Raw genomic sequence first — 12,291 nt, 5'->3', positions numbered from 1 at the left:
TGTTTGAAATGGCTGCACTGAACGTTACCAACTGTCTAGCTGTTTATCCTCTTGAATTAAGATGCTTTATGTAAACAGTTACAATGAGATTATTTATTGTTTTCTGCTTGTTTCACACTGTGAAACAAATTCAACACTTTTGATTTTGCTTGATGTTTTTTCTTCTTTTTTTTCTTTTGCTTGATTTTTTTTAATAGTTCTGTCAAAATGTTTAGTGTCCGTGGTATATTTAACCCAGGGGTCCCATGCTAACCATGTCCATCATGCATTTTTATTGTTGTTGGTGTAACAGGACCTGAGACTTTAGCACAACTGATTGCATGATGGGAGTACATTGAGGCTGTAACACTCAGCACACAGCACAACCTGCTGGTACTAAAGCAAGGCCTTCTCCGTTAAAGCCTGTAGTGCTGGGAACGCCTCTAAACGGACTGACCTTGGTTTTTGGCTTCTGTATTCTGCAGTTCTGCTTTTGCCTAACTGTTCTTGTTAACTGAAGTATGTCAATCCAGAACATGGTTCTTGTGCTTAAAAGCTCGCCCTGAGAAAGGCTCAGATCCCAAACACCCAGTGTGATTGCCAGGCACCTAATAAAGACTTTCTATTGGCTTAAACCCATGGCCCATCAGTCTTGGCCAGTGAGTACCCCACAACAGTTTAGTTTTTCTGAGGCAGGGTCTCTCTGTGTCGTCCTGCCTGTTTGGGGATTTGCTAGGTAGACCAGATCAGCCTTGAACCCACAAGACCTGCCTGACTGTGCATGGGGCATGCTGTGATTTAGGGGTGTGCACTGCCCCATCCGACTCCATAGTGTATTTTAAGCACAATAGAACAAACATATTTGAAAGGTGAGCTATTTTCTTACTGTTGTTTGTTCTTTCTGTACTGAGTATGAAAATTACCAATGGAATGGCTCCGAGAATGGGAGTCCTGGAAAAGTAGCCACTTGACAGAAATAAACATGCAGAAAATTAATTGAGCTAATAGTTCATTCATCCTCTGTTCAAATGCTCTGTTCAAATCCTGCATTGTGACTAAATGGAGCTGCACCTTGGGTTGCTCATTCCGTTTGTCTGTCTTGTCTCTTTAGGTTGTGGAGCTTCTAGCAAGTGCTCTTATGGACTTGGTGCACGGAGTATACCAGGAAAACTCTGCCTCCACCAAGGTATGGAATTGCAGACTTGGAAAGCGTTATGGTTAAAGTCCTGCTGCAAAGAGAGGCCAGGTGGCAAATGTTTCCTTCCTGTTTTATGTTTAAACTGTATGTGGGTTTTCCTTTTTCTTTTCTTTTCTTTTTTTTTTTTTTTTTTAAGATTAGTGTTTTGGCTACAAATTCATGGCCATACGCTCAGTACATATCAGCTTTAGCCAATTAAAGCAACCTCTGCTCCTCTGACTGGAATCTCAATCTGTTTGGTCCACAGCAGCCGGGCAGACACCAGGGCACTGCTGGCTGGCAGGTAGCACAGTCATAAGGGGCTGCTGGCAGGAAGGGCTGCTTTTGCAGACTGGCTGAGCCAGCCTCTCCCCAGAGAAAGGAGGCTCTGTATCAGACAGCCAGCTTAAGCATGGCTGTCAGGAAGGGTGGGAGCAGGAGTGAAATGTCTTTTATATTCAAGGTCCAGAAATTACTGCATTATTAGAGTCTCTGTGGTAGGAACTAGGGCAGTTGCACAGTTGGGTTGTTTTGATTAATTTTATAGGTTTAGAATTAGGGCTTTTTGACTCATTTAACAGGTCATCTCAAGAAAGGTTAGGTTTTATTTCCTTAAAATGCCATTATTTCATTCCAGTGGGAGATTGGATGTGAAGCGCACGCTTCATTGCTCATCCGCCATTCTCCATGATATCTCCTGTTCGGAGGGTTCCTCTCCATGTTTCATACTGTAACTTCCTTAACTCCTGCAGTAGCGAGCTACCGCTCACTGCAAGGTAAGAAAACTGTACAGTGTGCACATCCTGAGCATTAACCCGTCCACTTAAAAATAAAGGCAGATTTTACCAGAAGTGAAACGGAGGGCATGAGCAACTTAGATGTAAAAAGATTAAATCTGAAGTATAACTCAGGAACTCTGGGAGGTTACAGCAGTGGCTAGTGGAATGTGAAGGGTTTTTGTACCTCAGACATCTGCTAACATGTGACTCACAGACGCACCGTCCCCATGAGGCGTCTCTGACCTCACCTACAGAGCACATTGGAATGTGGGGACCTCACAAGATGTGGACCGCAAGACTTTCAAAGACAAGAGTGGCTCTCCGTGCGACCGGAGGTCAATATCAATGGTGGAGGTAGCTTGTGATTGAGGTCTACTCACCAAAAGTTGCCTTATACATTATATGAAGATGATGGCCAATAAGCAAGTTACATTTTATGTGATTTACCTTCATTTGTTCTTCACAAAAGTCTCTTGAAAGGGCGGGTGCTACTCACGCTGAGAGATATGAATGAATGACTTCTCAAGGTTACACAGCTTACCTGGGATTCGAACTTAAAACCCTATGCTCTTAGCCTCTTTCTTATCCTACTTCTTCTGCTCTTCCCTAACCAACCGTGGTTTGATAGCTTCTATTGACCGTGCCTAAGGTCTGTTGATGCAGCTGGGGCATTGTTCTCACCTGGGATGTCTCTGAGGCATCCAACTCAGTCCCATAGAGAGTGCACATTAATTACTAGTATCTGTTAGTTTTGGTTTTGATGGTATTTATTTGTTGAGACAAGATGTCACGATAAGTGTGGCTGAACTCACACAGGCTGCCATGTGTTCAAGGCTAACCTGAGCTACATAATAGCATCTATGCCTGAGATACTGAGATTGAAAAAACAGAAGCAAGCAAGCACACACACCATGTAATCCTCCTGCCTCAGCCAGTCATAGCCTTCCCCTTCCCACCCTGAGGTCATAGATATGCACGCACCTCGCACACTTAAGACCTTGAAGTGAGCATGTTCTCACTGGTTTGCTCTCTTAATTTACCCACTGTTTCTCTCCGTGCACTGTGACTGTCCCACATCACCAGTCATCTATGAGAATGTTAAGTTCCCTGTGTCAGGCGGTCCAACAGCAACAGTAATAACCGGTTACCCAGATTTGACAGCTATGTCACTCACGTTGCCTGAGACGAATAGGCTCATCCTGGGGATGTTATCATTTTATGGGAGAAAATCTTACAATTTAGAGCTGATAATAACATCCAAATTTAATGTCTAAATCTTATTCATTAACATGTTCGAACTCAGGGTTTGTTTGTTTTTTAGTTAGATTCCAAGTCCCATGGGGTCTTTAAAATACATAATCTGTTTGGAAAAAGAACAGAAGCAAGAACAAAGGCTCTGAAGGGTTGCTGAACAGAACGGCCACTGAGCAAGCACCATTGCCGATCTTACCATTAGCTAATACATTTCCCTTAAAAATACATATAGTAGTGCTTTGTTCACCTGCCCTTCCACCTCCCTGACAAAGCCCTTTAAAGCACCTGAGTCTTTTCAAAGCAGTTAAGATTCAGAATGTAGCTAAACCCTTTGAAGATCAGTTATTTTTCAATAATGGAAATAAAAAGGCATAGTTGACCACAGCAGTCATTGAATGATGCAGTCTTCATTTGCACCCCAGGTCTGATTTAAATCAACCACACTTCCTTCCTAACTAGAACCTGCACCAGCCCTTCCTGGGTGTGCTTGCCATTACAGTGAAAAGAATTTCTTCAGAGGCAGAGAGAAAAAGAGGTCACCATACACACATACACACACACGTACATGTGCACACACACATGCACACACACACACACACCAAGCTGGCAGGCTCTGGCATGACTGAGAAGGTACCACAAGCAGAGGTCATATGGAAAATGAAGCCCATGCCGTGGGTCTCTGTTGATCAGCCTCGGCACACAGCCTTGATGCAATTCATCTCAAGGAAGAATTGCTTTGAGAGTCCAGTTAAGCTGCAGACCACCTATCTCATCTCTCAGGGACAAGAGAATACAATAGTCCTCTGTTTTCTCTGTGTCAAGTTAATGCAGAAATGGAGATCAGGTAGTGGGCAACTTAGCTTTCTGTGGAGTGGCATCTGTGGGGCAGGGAGGTACATTAAAGCGAGTGAGAATTGCAACTGGGCTTTATAAACCACTTTCTCCAGAAGTTAGTACCTAATTTCCCTACAGCGATGAAACATACAACTTAAATTACTGGGACTTAGCAGATTGCAGGTAAATTGTGATCATGGAAATATGCAAAGTAATTCAGGAAAGCTCTCCTTTGTCCCACTCTCGGAGAGACGCTTGTGTGTCTGCATTTGCCAGCTTGTGGACATTTCTTCCTTACAATAACACTTAGCCCTTGGACTTTTGAAAATGTACCTAAGGACAAACATTTTACCCATTGTTGTCTATAATAGCTGATTAAAGACCCCTTTAATCCCAGCATTGGGAGGCAGAGGCTAGCCTGATCTACAGAGTTCCAGGCCCACCAGGGCTACATAGTAAGATCCTGTCTCAAAAAAAAAAAAAAAAATTCTTTTTAAAAGATGGGGCCAAAGAGGTGGCCCAGTGGTTACAGTGCTTGTAGCTCTTTCCAGCTGCCAGCATCCACACTAGGCATCTCACACCTGCCTGTAGCGCATTTCAAGGAACCCAGGGCCTCTGGCTTCCTGGGGCACCTCCATGCGTGAGTTTATGCTTAACATAAACTCAGGCAGACACACATATATAACAATTAATACATACAAATAACCAGTTAATCTGAAAAGAAATGAGGAGGAAGAGGAGAAGCAAAAAACCTAAGCCAATCAAGTAGAGAGGTGGCATGTGAAGTGGTCATTCGTCATATGTTTGCACTGCCCGCCCGGGCTGCTGTACTGCACACAGTCTCCAGATCGCACACCACTTCCTTTTTATAGAAAGGAATAAAAGTTCTTCTTCAAAGTTTCCAACTGTTCATAGATTAAAAGGCCACCTGCTGTCTGTAATAGTTCAGATATAGTTCAGATATAGTCAGTGGAACTCTGTAACCCTTATCTTCTCTATTAGTGATACAAAGGGGAGTCTTGCCACTCCTCTCCCTGAGTAAACTGCTACAGAGGCTAACTCAGATGGTCTTGATCTTTTGAATGATGGTGTTGTGTGGTTTTAAGGTTAATGCCAGGACTAGAACCCTCGTTCACAGATTGCAGATAGCATCCCAGATTGCCAGAGTACATTTCTGACCCTGGGAGGGTCAGTGCTGGGACAGAAGCCAGGCCTTTACAGGTATAAGCTCTGCTTCTACAAAGTCCTCATGTTCTCACTGCACTTGATAAGTGTGTGTTTTAATATTGACTCTGAGTTCACAAAGCAAAGTCTCTTACATGTTGCTCTCGAACCAGCACTTACTTCCTCATTAGCGAAGCAACTCCATGGTCAGTAAAGAACTGGAAATACTGCCACACATGGTGCACAGACCTGTGGCCTCAGCCCTCAGGAGGCAGAGGAGGATTGACGCAGGTTCAAGACTGCTCTGCACAGTAAGGTCAGGCCAACCAGAGCTTCATCATGAGCTGCGGGATCAACATTTAAAACACAGGGGAAACAAACGCTGAAAAAAGCCAGGAAGAAAATATTTGATTCTCAGTGTCTACATGGCAGCTCACAACCATCTGTCACTCCAGTCCCAGGAGGTCAAATGCCCTCTTCTGACCTCCAAGGGCACGAGGCACACACAGACAAACATGCAGGCAAAGTACCTGTTTACATAAAATAATAAAATAAAACTTCTTTTTAAAAAAATGTTTTCAAAGTATGATTTTAGTGTCTATTTAATACTTTCTCCATAGTACTGTTCTGCAAATTACTGAACCATTTCACGAATTTTATGTTTTTATTTGTATTTTTAAGTAGAATAACGTCTTCATGGAATGTAGAATGTTATTATTCTGTATTTCACAGTTTGCATTAAAAATAATAATAATCTCGAGCTAAAGGTGAAGTTTAGTGGTGAAGTACTTGCTAGAACATGCAGAGACCCTAGCTATGTTTCCAGAAGCTCTCACACACCCAAACCCCTGTTCTCTCTACCAAAACCATGACTATCTTATAGACACGGTGCTTTTTATATATAACAGTGTAAATATAACAATAATAATGGGAGGTGAGGTGGTGAATTTGAGAGGATTGGGGAAGTTGCGTGGAGGACATGGAGGAGTGGAAATGATGTAAGTACAGGACTTGTAGGAAATTCTCAAAACTTTTAAATTAACTAATAGTATTAGGACATGCGCTTCTGTCCTTAGCAAAACCTGCTTGGGAAGTTGGCCTCAGGCTGCCATGGGGATCATGGAGTTTAGGCGCTCTGTCCCCACTCTGAGATAACCCAGCTGACAGAGCCTTTACTGCTTCTGCAGCACATTTGTGCAGAACACCTGCTTCTCTAGGATCTGGAACTTTCTTGCATTCGGGTCAGAGAGCCCGTACGTGCGGCCCTGGTAGAACCCTGAGCCTGGCTCTGCTGTGCCTCCGAGAACTTCATGCACAGCTCACACTTGGAGTGCCAAGCGTGTGCTGTGGCTCTGCTGCAGTGTTCTATTGAAAGGCTTCTAGACTCCTTCCATCCCTTTACTGCTTTTCCTTTGTGTCCTTTCATTCACTTGTGTGTGTGTAAATTTTTTTTTGAGACAAGATCTCACTGTTTAGCCTGACTGTCCTGAAACTTGAGATGTAAACCAGGCTGGCCTTGAACTTACAGAGATCTACGTGTCTATGCCTCCCTGAGCTATGATTAAAGGCATGTACTACCACACCTGGCCATTAAACTATGATATTAAACTGTGATTTAACGCTATACTCTGCACAGCGACTCTTCTAATATCATCAGACCTGAGGAACTAGAACGAAAGAGGGGGTGGAGCTCTCAGTGGTTCAGAACACTGACTGTCCCTCAGATGACTCAGGTTCGACCCAGTGTGCACATGGAGGCTCCTACCGGCTATGCTGTCTGGCCCAGGGGATCGATCATCCTCTTCTGGTATCTGCTAGCATTGCATATGTGGTGCATAGACGAAACACCTGTATAAATAAAAATAAACATTCTTTTTAAAAAAAAAAAAAAAAGTTTAAATTGGGCTAGTGGGTTGGGTTTGCTAACATACCCATTTTCTAAAATTATATCTGTTTGCTCATCATTGATTTCCGTTCTAACCTAACTTAGGGATCTTACCTTTGTAAAGGCAAGCCTTTAACTCAAGTTGGTCTTGAGAAGGGGAAGAGACACAGCTCCCCGTCTTTATACAGGCTCTGCTCATGTTAACTTGGCCCCAAACCACAAAAGTAAGAGAGTTTAATCTAATGCTCTGGAGAAAGACCTGGTTAATTAACAGTCACTGAAGTTGCAGAGGTCCAGTTGTGTTTCCAAGCACAATTAATGCTTTACATATTAGTCACGGGTTTTGTGGGGCAAGATAAGTCTTATTCTTTTATTACTCTTATGTTTGTACTTCTCTTCCTTTGGCTCTTAGCTTTCAAGTCAAGTATAAAAATAAGACAGTTTACTCTGTTAGAAATCATAGGTGCTTGCTCGTTGTACCTGCCTGCAGAGCTGTGTGCCACTGTCTAAAGCATGATAGTAAGATGACTGTGCTCCTGGAGAAAGTGACAGGAGAGAAATGTAAACCAGGCATCTAGTGGAGACATCAGAAAAGCCTCTGGAGAGGCTCTGCTATCCGAGATAGACCTTATGAGGAGGAAAGAAATGCATAGAACAGAAGACAGGCTGGTGGAGGAGCCCAGCTGCTCAATGTAAGGAAACACTGGAGATCAGGGCTTCCTTCGTGTAACAGTAAAGGGCTAGTGAATAAGGACACTGCAGCCAGGCACTGGGGCTCACCCCTGGAGTCCCAGCACTCCAGAGGCAGAGGGCAGCCAGGGCTATACAGTGTGGCCCTGCCTTTAAAACAAACAAACAAACAAATAAAGACCCCTACAGGGATGGTTCATGGAAAGGGTGGGAGATCTGTAGTGCTGTGAACTGAGGCAGTAATCAAAGGGATTACAACGCAGTCAGATCAAAAGATGTCCTGAGGATGGTCCATGGAAGGGAGGGTGGTCCATGGAAGGGAGTCGCTCGCTGGGTGTGCTCCACGGCCAGACTCTTGCCCTCACTAGCATTCATATCCCTGCCAGCAACACCTTTTCAGAAACCACTTCTCCTTCTCCATACTCAGTTGGGAATATTTTAATAGCTATCCTGCTTAATTATTTTTATCTTAATCAAAAGTATTACCATCTGGAAGGTTTTTTTGTTGTTTTCTTTTTTTTATCATCACTACCAACTTTAAATCTCTTCCTACAAGAATATAAGTACCACTGTGTTTCTAGTACCAAAACAGCACCTGGCATGCCAGTAGTAGCCCCAGCCACCTGGTGCTAAATTATTTAGAAAGCCCCAGAGTGACTGTAATGGAAGATTTTTTTTGTCATCTTTTTGGGAAGGACTATTAATATACAATAATCTGGGAACATTTAAAGTATACTGATGTCTAGACATATGCAAAGACCAAAGAAACTATCACAATTAAATTGATAAGCATATATCACCCCCATGGTTTCTTCTTTTGTATTCCTTCATCCTGTGTCTTCTGCTGTGAACCATAGACAATCTGTCATCACTTTAAATTAGTTTACATTTTTGTAGAACTTTATATAAATGGATCTAGAAATATCGACCCATTGACTGGGGTGTTTGAAATACATCCACACTGCAAATCTGAATAGTTTATTTCTGCTAAATGGTATTCAGTTATAAACATCTAACACGGTCTGTGATCAACCTATTGAAAAATTTGAGATGTTTTCAGTGTTAAAGTATTCCAAATGAAGCTATTGGGAGCATTCATGTGTGAAGTCTATATAAAAAATGCACTTTCATTTCTCTTGGGTTTACCTAGGAATAACCCGTTTGCTATTTATTTTCTTTTGTATAGAAAACTAGCAGTGGACTTTATGTGTCATACAATGGGTGTGTCGTGAAGCTTACCATTGGATGATGCCTCCCTAGGCTGGTGGCCCAGGATGCTGTAGGAAAGCAGGCTGAGCAAGCCATGGGGAGCAAGCCAGTAAGCAGCACCCCTCCATGGCCTCTGCATCAGCTCCTGCCCCCAGGTTCCTATCCTGACTTCTCTCAGTAATGGACTATTGTCTGAAAATGTAAATGAACTAGCTCCTTTCCCCTGTGAGTTGCTTTGGTCATGGTGTTTTATCACAGCAATGGAAGCCCTAAGACACGCCTTCACCTGCCGAGCCATCTCTTCAGCCCCCACTTTCCATTCCGTCAGCTGTGTATGAGAATTCTGGTTGTCCCACACCTTGTTAAAACAGAATGTGATCAGCATTTACTATTCTAGCCGCTCTAAAGTATAATGTGGGCCCATCTTGCAGTTTTAGCTCATTGTGGTTTAGCTGATATTTCCCTAGTAACTAACAGTGGAGAGCGTCTTGCATCTTTCCATCTTTATTTGCTATTAATATCCTATAGCAATATTGTAATATCCTTTATAATGGCTTTATAAATATTTTACCCATTTTAACTGGGCTCTGTGGTATTGGAGGGGGTGCGTGTTATTTGTTGTCACTGTTGTTTCATCTTGCATCCTACAATCATTTGTCTTAACAGCCTTTGGTTTTATGGGTTCTATGGAACCCTATGTAGGAAGTCACTTGGCATTTGTGAATAAAGAACATTTTCCTTCTCTTCAAAGTAAATGTTCTTTTGGTTCTTTTTCTTGTTTGTTGTACTAGGCTACTGTTGAGGTGTGGCCTTTTGCTGTGGGTTGTAATGCTAAATACTGGCCCCCAGGGACTAGAGAAACCCCTCATACCTTGCTCCTTAATTTAAAACTATGGGTTGCATAGACTACAAGGGTTTTTTGTAAACATTTTATTTCTTTATTTTGTATGTGCATATAGGTATATGTGTGCCACAGTGGAGATTGTGTTAGGTCAGAAAAGAGCGCTAGGCAGTCAGTTCTCTCCTTCTGCCATGTCAGTTCTGGGGATTGAACTCAGGTCATCAGGCTTGGCAGCAAGTATCCTTGTCTGCTGAGCCACCTTACAGACCCTACCTGGGTCATTTCTTAGAATTGTTCTTTATGCAGCCCGTTGAAAAATGTAAAAACAGTCTTGCTTACTGATTGCAACAAAAGCAACTGATCTCCCAAACTCTTGTCTTCAGCTCTAACAACATCTCCACAGAAATCATTACATTGCCTCCACAGGAGCTGGGTCAAAGGGAAGAAGTGCAGACTCGCAGTGCACATGTTTCCTGCGGTGGTTAATAAACACAGTCCTCCCTCCACTCAGGAGCATTGTGCTTCCACTGCCACACATAAAATATCGACAGCCAGCTTTAGCCTGGGGTGGGGGCTAAAATGAAATCTTCAACCCCAAAACCACATCCTATATAAGTGTATAACGTGGAAGTGATAGGAATAGAAGACATTCCAGTGATAAAACCTGTAGGCTCTTCTGGCTTAGGGCTCTAATTGCTCTTTTGTTTTTATTGAGAGAGAGAGAGAGACAGAGAGACAGAGAGAGACAGAGAGAGACAGAGAGAGACAGAGAGAGACAGAGAGAGACAGAGAGAGACAGAGAGAGCTTATGATGTGTTTGTTTGTGTATGCGGGCACACACATTTCTTTTGCCTCTGTGGAGGTCAGAGGATGCCTTCCCCTATTTTGAAGCAGGACATCTTGTTAGCTGCTGCGTGTGGGGCTGGCTGACCTCCAAGCTTGGCGAGGTTCCGCTGTCTTGCCACAGGAGTACTGAGAGTAAAGACAAGTAACTGAACTACCTCCCCAGCCCTGCTTCCATTTACAGCCCCTTGCTTAGTAAAGAAGTTCTCTGGCTTCCTAGGAGTTTTCTCAGGAATTAGTATTGGGCTTTAAGACAGGCGTGGTGGCACACAAAAGAGGATCAAAACTTTGAGACCAGCTTGGACTTTGTAGCAAGATTATACCTTTAAAAAATACAAAATCAGTATTGGATATGTATATTCGCATGCATGATTTCTACAGAATTTTCTGCAACAACTATAGGAATGGCCATTATTTTTTAATATTTTTTCTTCTGTTAGACTTTTGATTTTTTTTTTTTTTGGTTTTTTGGTTTTGTTGTTTTTTGGCTTGGGTTTTTGTTGTTTTGATTTTTGAGGAGTTCTAAAGATTCTAAAGATAGAATTTATGGTCTGATGAATAATGTCTTTTAGATTGTTTTATAATCTGTAAATATGGCAAATTAATGGATTTTGTTAAAATATGAGACCATACAACCTTGGATTAAATCTACTTGAACATAATACCATCCCTTCTTTATAAGTTGTTGGCTTTGCAATGCTAAGACTTTGTTAATATGTACACCTCTGTTCAATGAAAAATACTGGTATGGTCTGTCTGGTGCAGGTGTCAAGGCAGTGGTGAAACCTTTGGCATCCTCACAGTGAAGCTGTGTGGGTCTGTGTGGGAAGAGGTGTTTGTTCATTACTACAGGTTCAGTTGCCTTACGACTTACTGTGTAAACTGTGTAAAGTGAGTGTTGGCAGTCAGTTTGTATCCCACAGGAAGATGTTATTTCACACAAAGGGTCGGATTGACTAGCACCAAATGTGTAATGACGTCACTTTTCTCAGTACTAGGAATCTGTGCTTTCTCTCCCTCCTGGGTATCAGTAGAACTTTATTTCTTTTTCAGTATTTAAGCCAGACCTTCTAGTTGGGTCAGTCTTCTCTGGGCTACTTTAGTGGCTTCCCAAATTCCTCAGTGTGGCCCCTTTATTTCATACCCAGCAAATCGCTTACCAGTTAGTGTTTATATTTTTTCTTTGATTTATGGTTAAGAAATTTGTTATTTTGTTTTCAAATATTTGGAGGATTTTCCAGGGGTCTTTGTTACTGCTTTATAACGCTATTGTGATCATAAAACGGTTTATAGGATTTGAGTTCTTTTTAAATTTAATCTTATTTTACTTTATGTGTAGGGGTGTTTCTCCTTCATATGGGTGTGTTTAACATGTGCATTCCTGGTGCCCATGGAGGCCAGAGCAGGGAGTCAGGTCCACTAAAGCTAGAGTTACAGGCAGTTGGGTGGAAGCTGCCATGTGGATGCTGGGAAATCAAACCCCGGCCCTCTTGAAGAATAGCCAGTGCTCGTAACCACTGAGCCATCGGGCCATCTCTCCAGCAGCCCAGCTTGAGCCATTTTAAATTTATTGTAGGTTTGTTGATAGCCTAGCTACAGTGTCTCTGGATAAATGTTTCATGTTCAGTTAAAGGAA

At 42.5% G+C, this 12,291-nt stretch overlaps 1 protein-coding gene across 4 annotated transcripts in view; it reads left to right on the top strand.

Annotated features, from left to right (window-relative positions):
* Positions 1 to 12,291, top strand: part of Pdss2 (decaprenyl diphosphate synthase subunit 2) — a 227,093-nt gene that overhangs the window by 145,142 nt on the left and 69,660 nt on the right. For all 4 annotated transcript variants that reach the window (XM_076917055.1, XM_034523718.2, XM_076917054.1 and 1 more), the window contains exon 4: positions 1,091 to 1,165. In XM_076917055.1, the coding sequence (XP_076773170.1) occupies positions 1,091 to 1,165 (75 nt within the window). The remainder of the gene's footprint in view (positions 1 to 1,090; positions 1,166 to 12,291) is intronic.

This window comes from Arvicanthis niloticus, chromosome 20, assembly GCF_011762505.2.
Source record: "Arvicanthis niloticus isolate mArvNil1 chromosome 20, mArvNil1.pat.X, whole genome shotgun sequence".
Classification (NCBI taxonomy): Eukaryota; Metazoa; Chordata; class Mammalia; order Rodentia; family Muridae; genus Arvicanthis; species Arvicanthis niloticus.
Note: the sequence above shows the minus strand (reverse complement) of the source record. Positions and strands in the feature narration are given on the sequence as shown.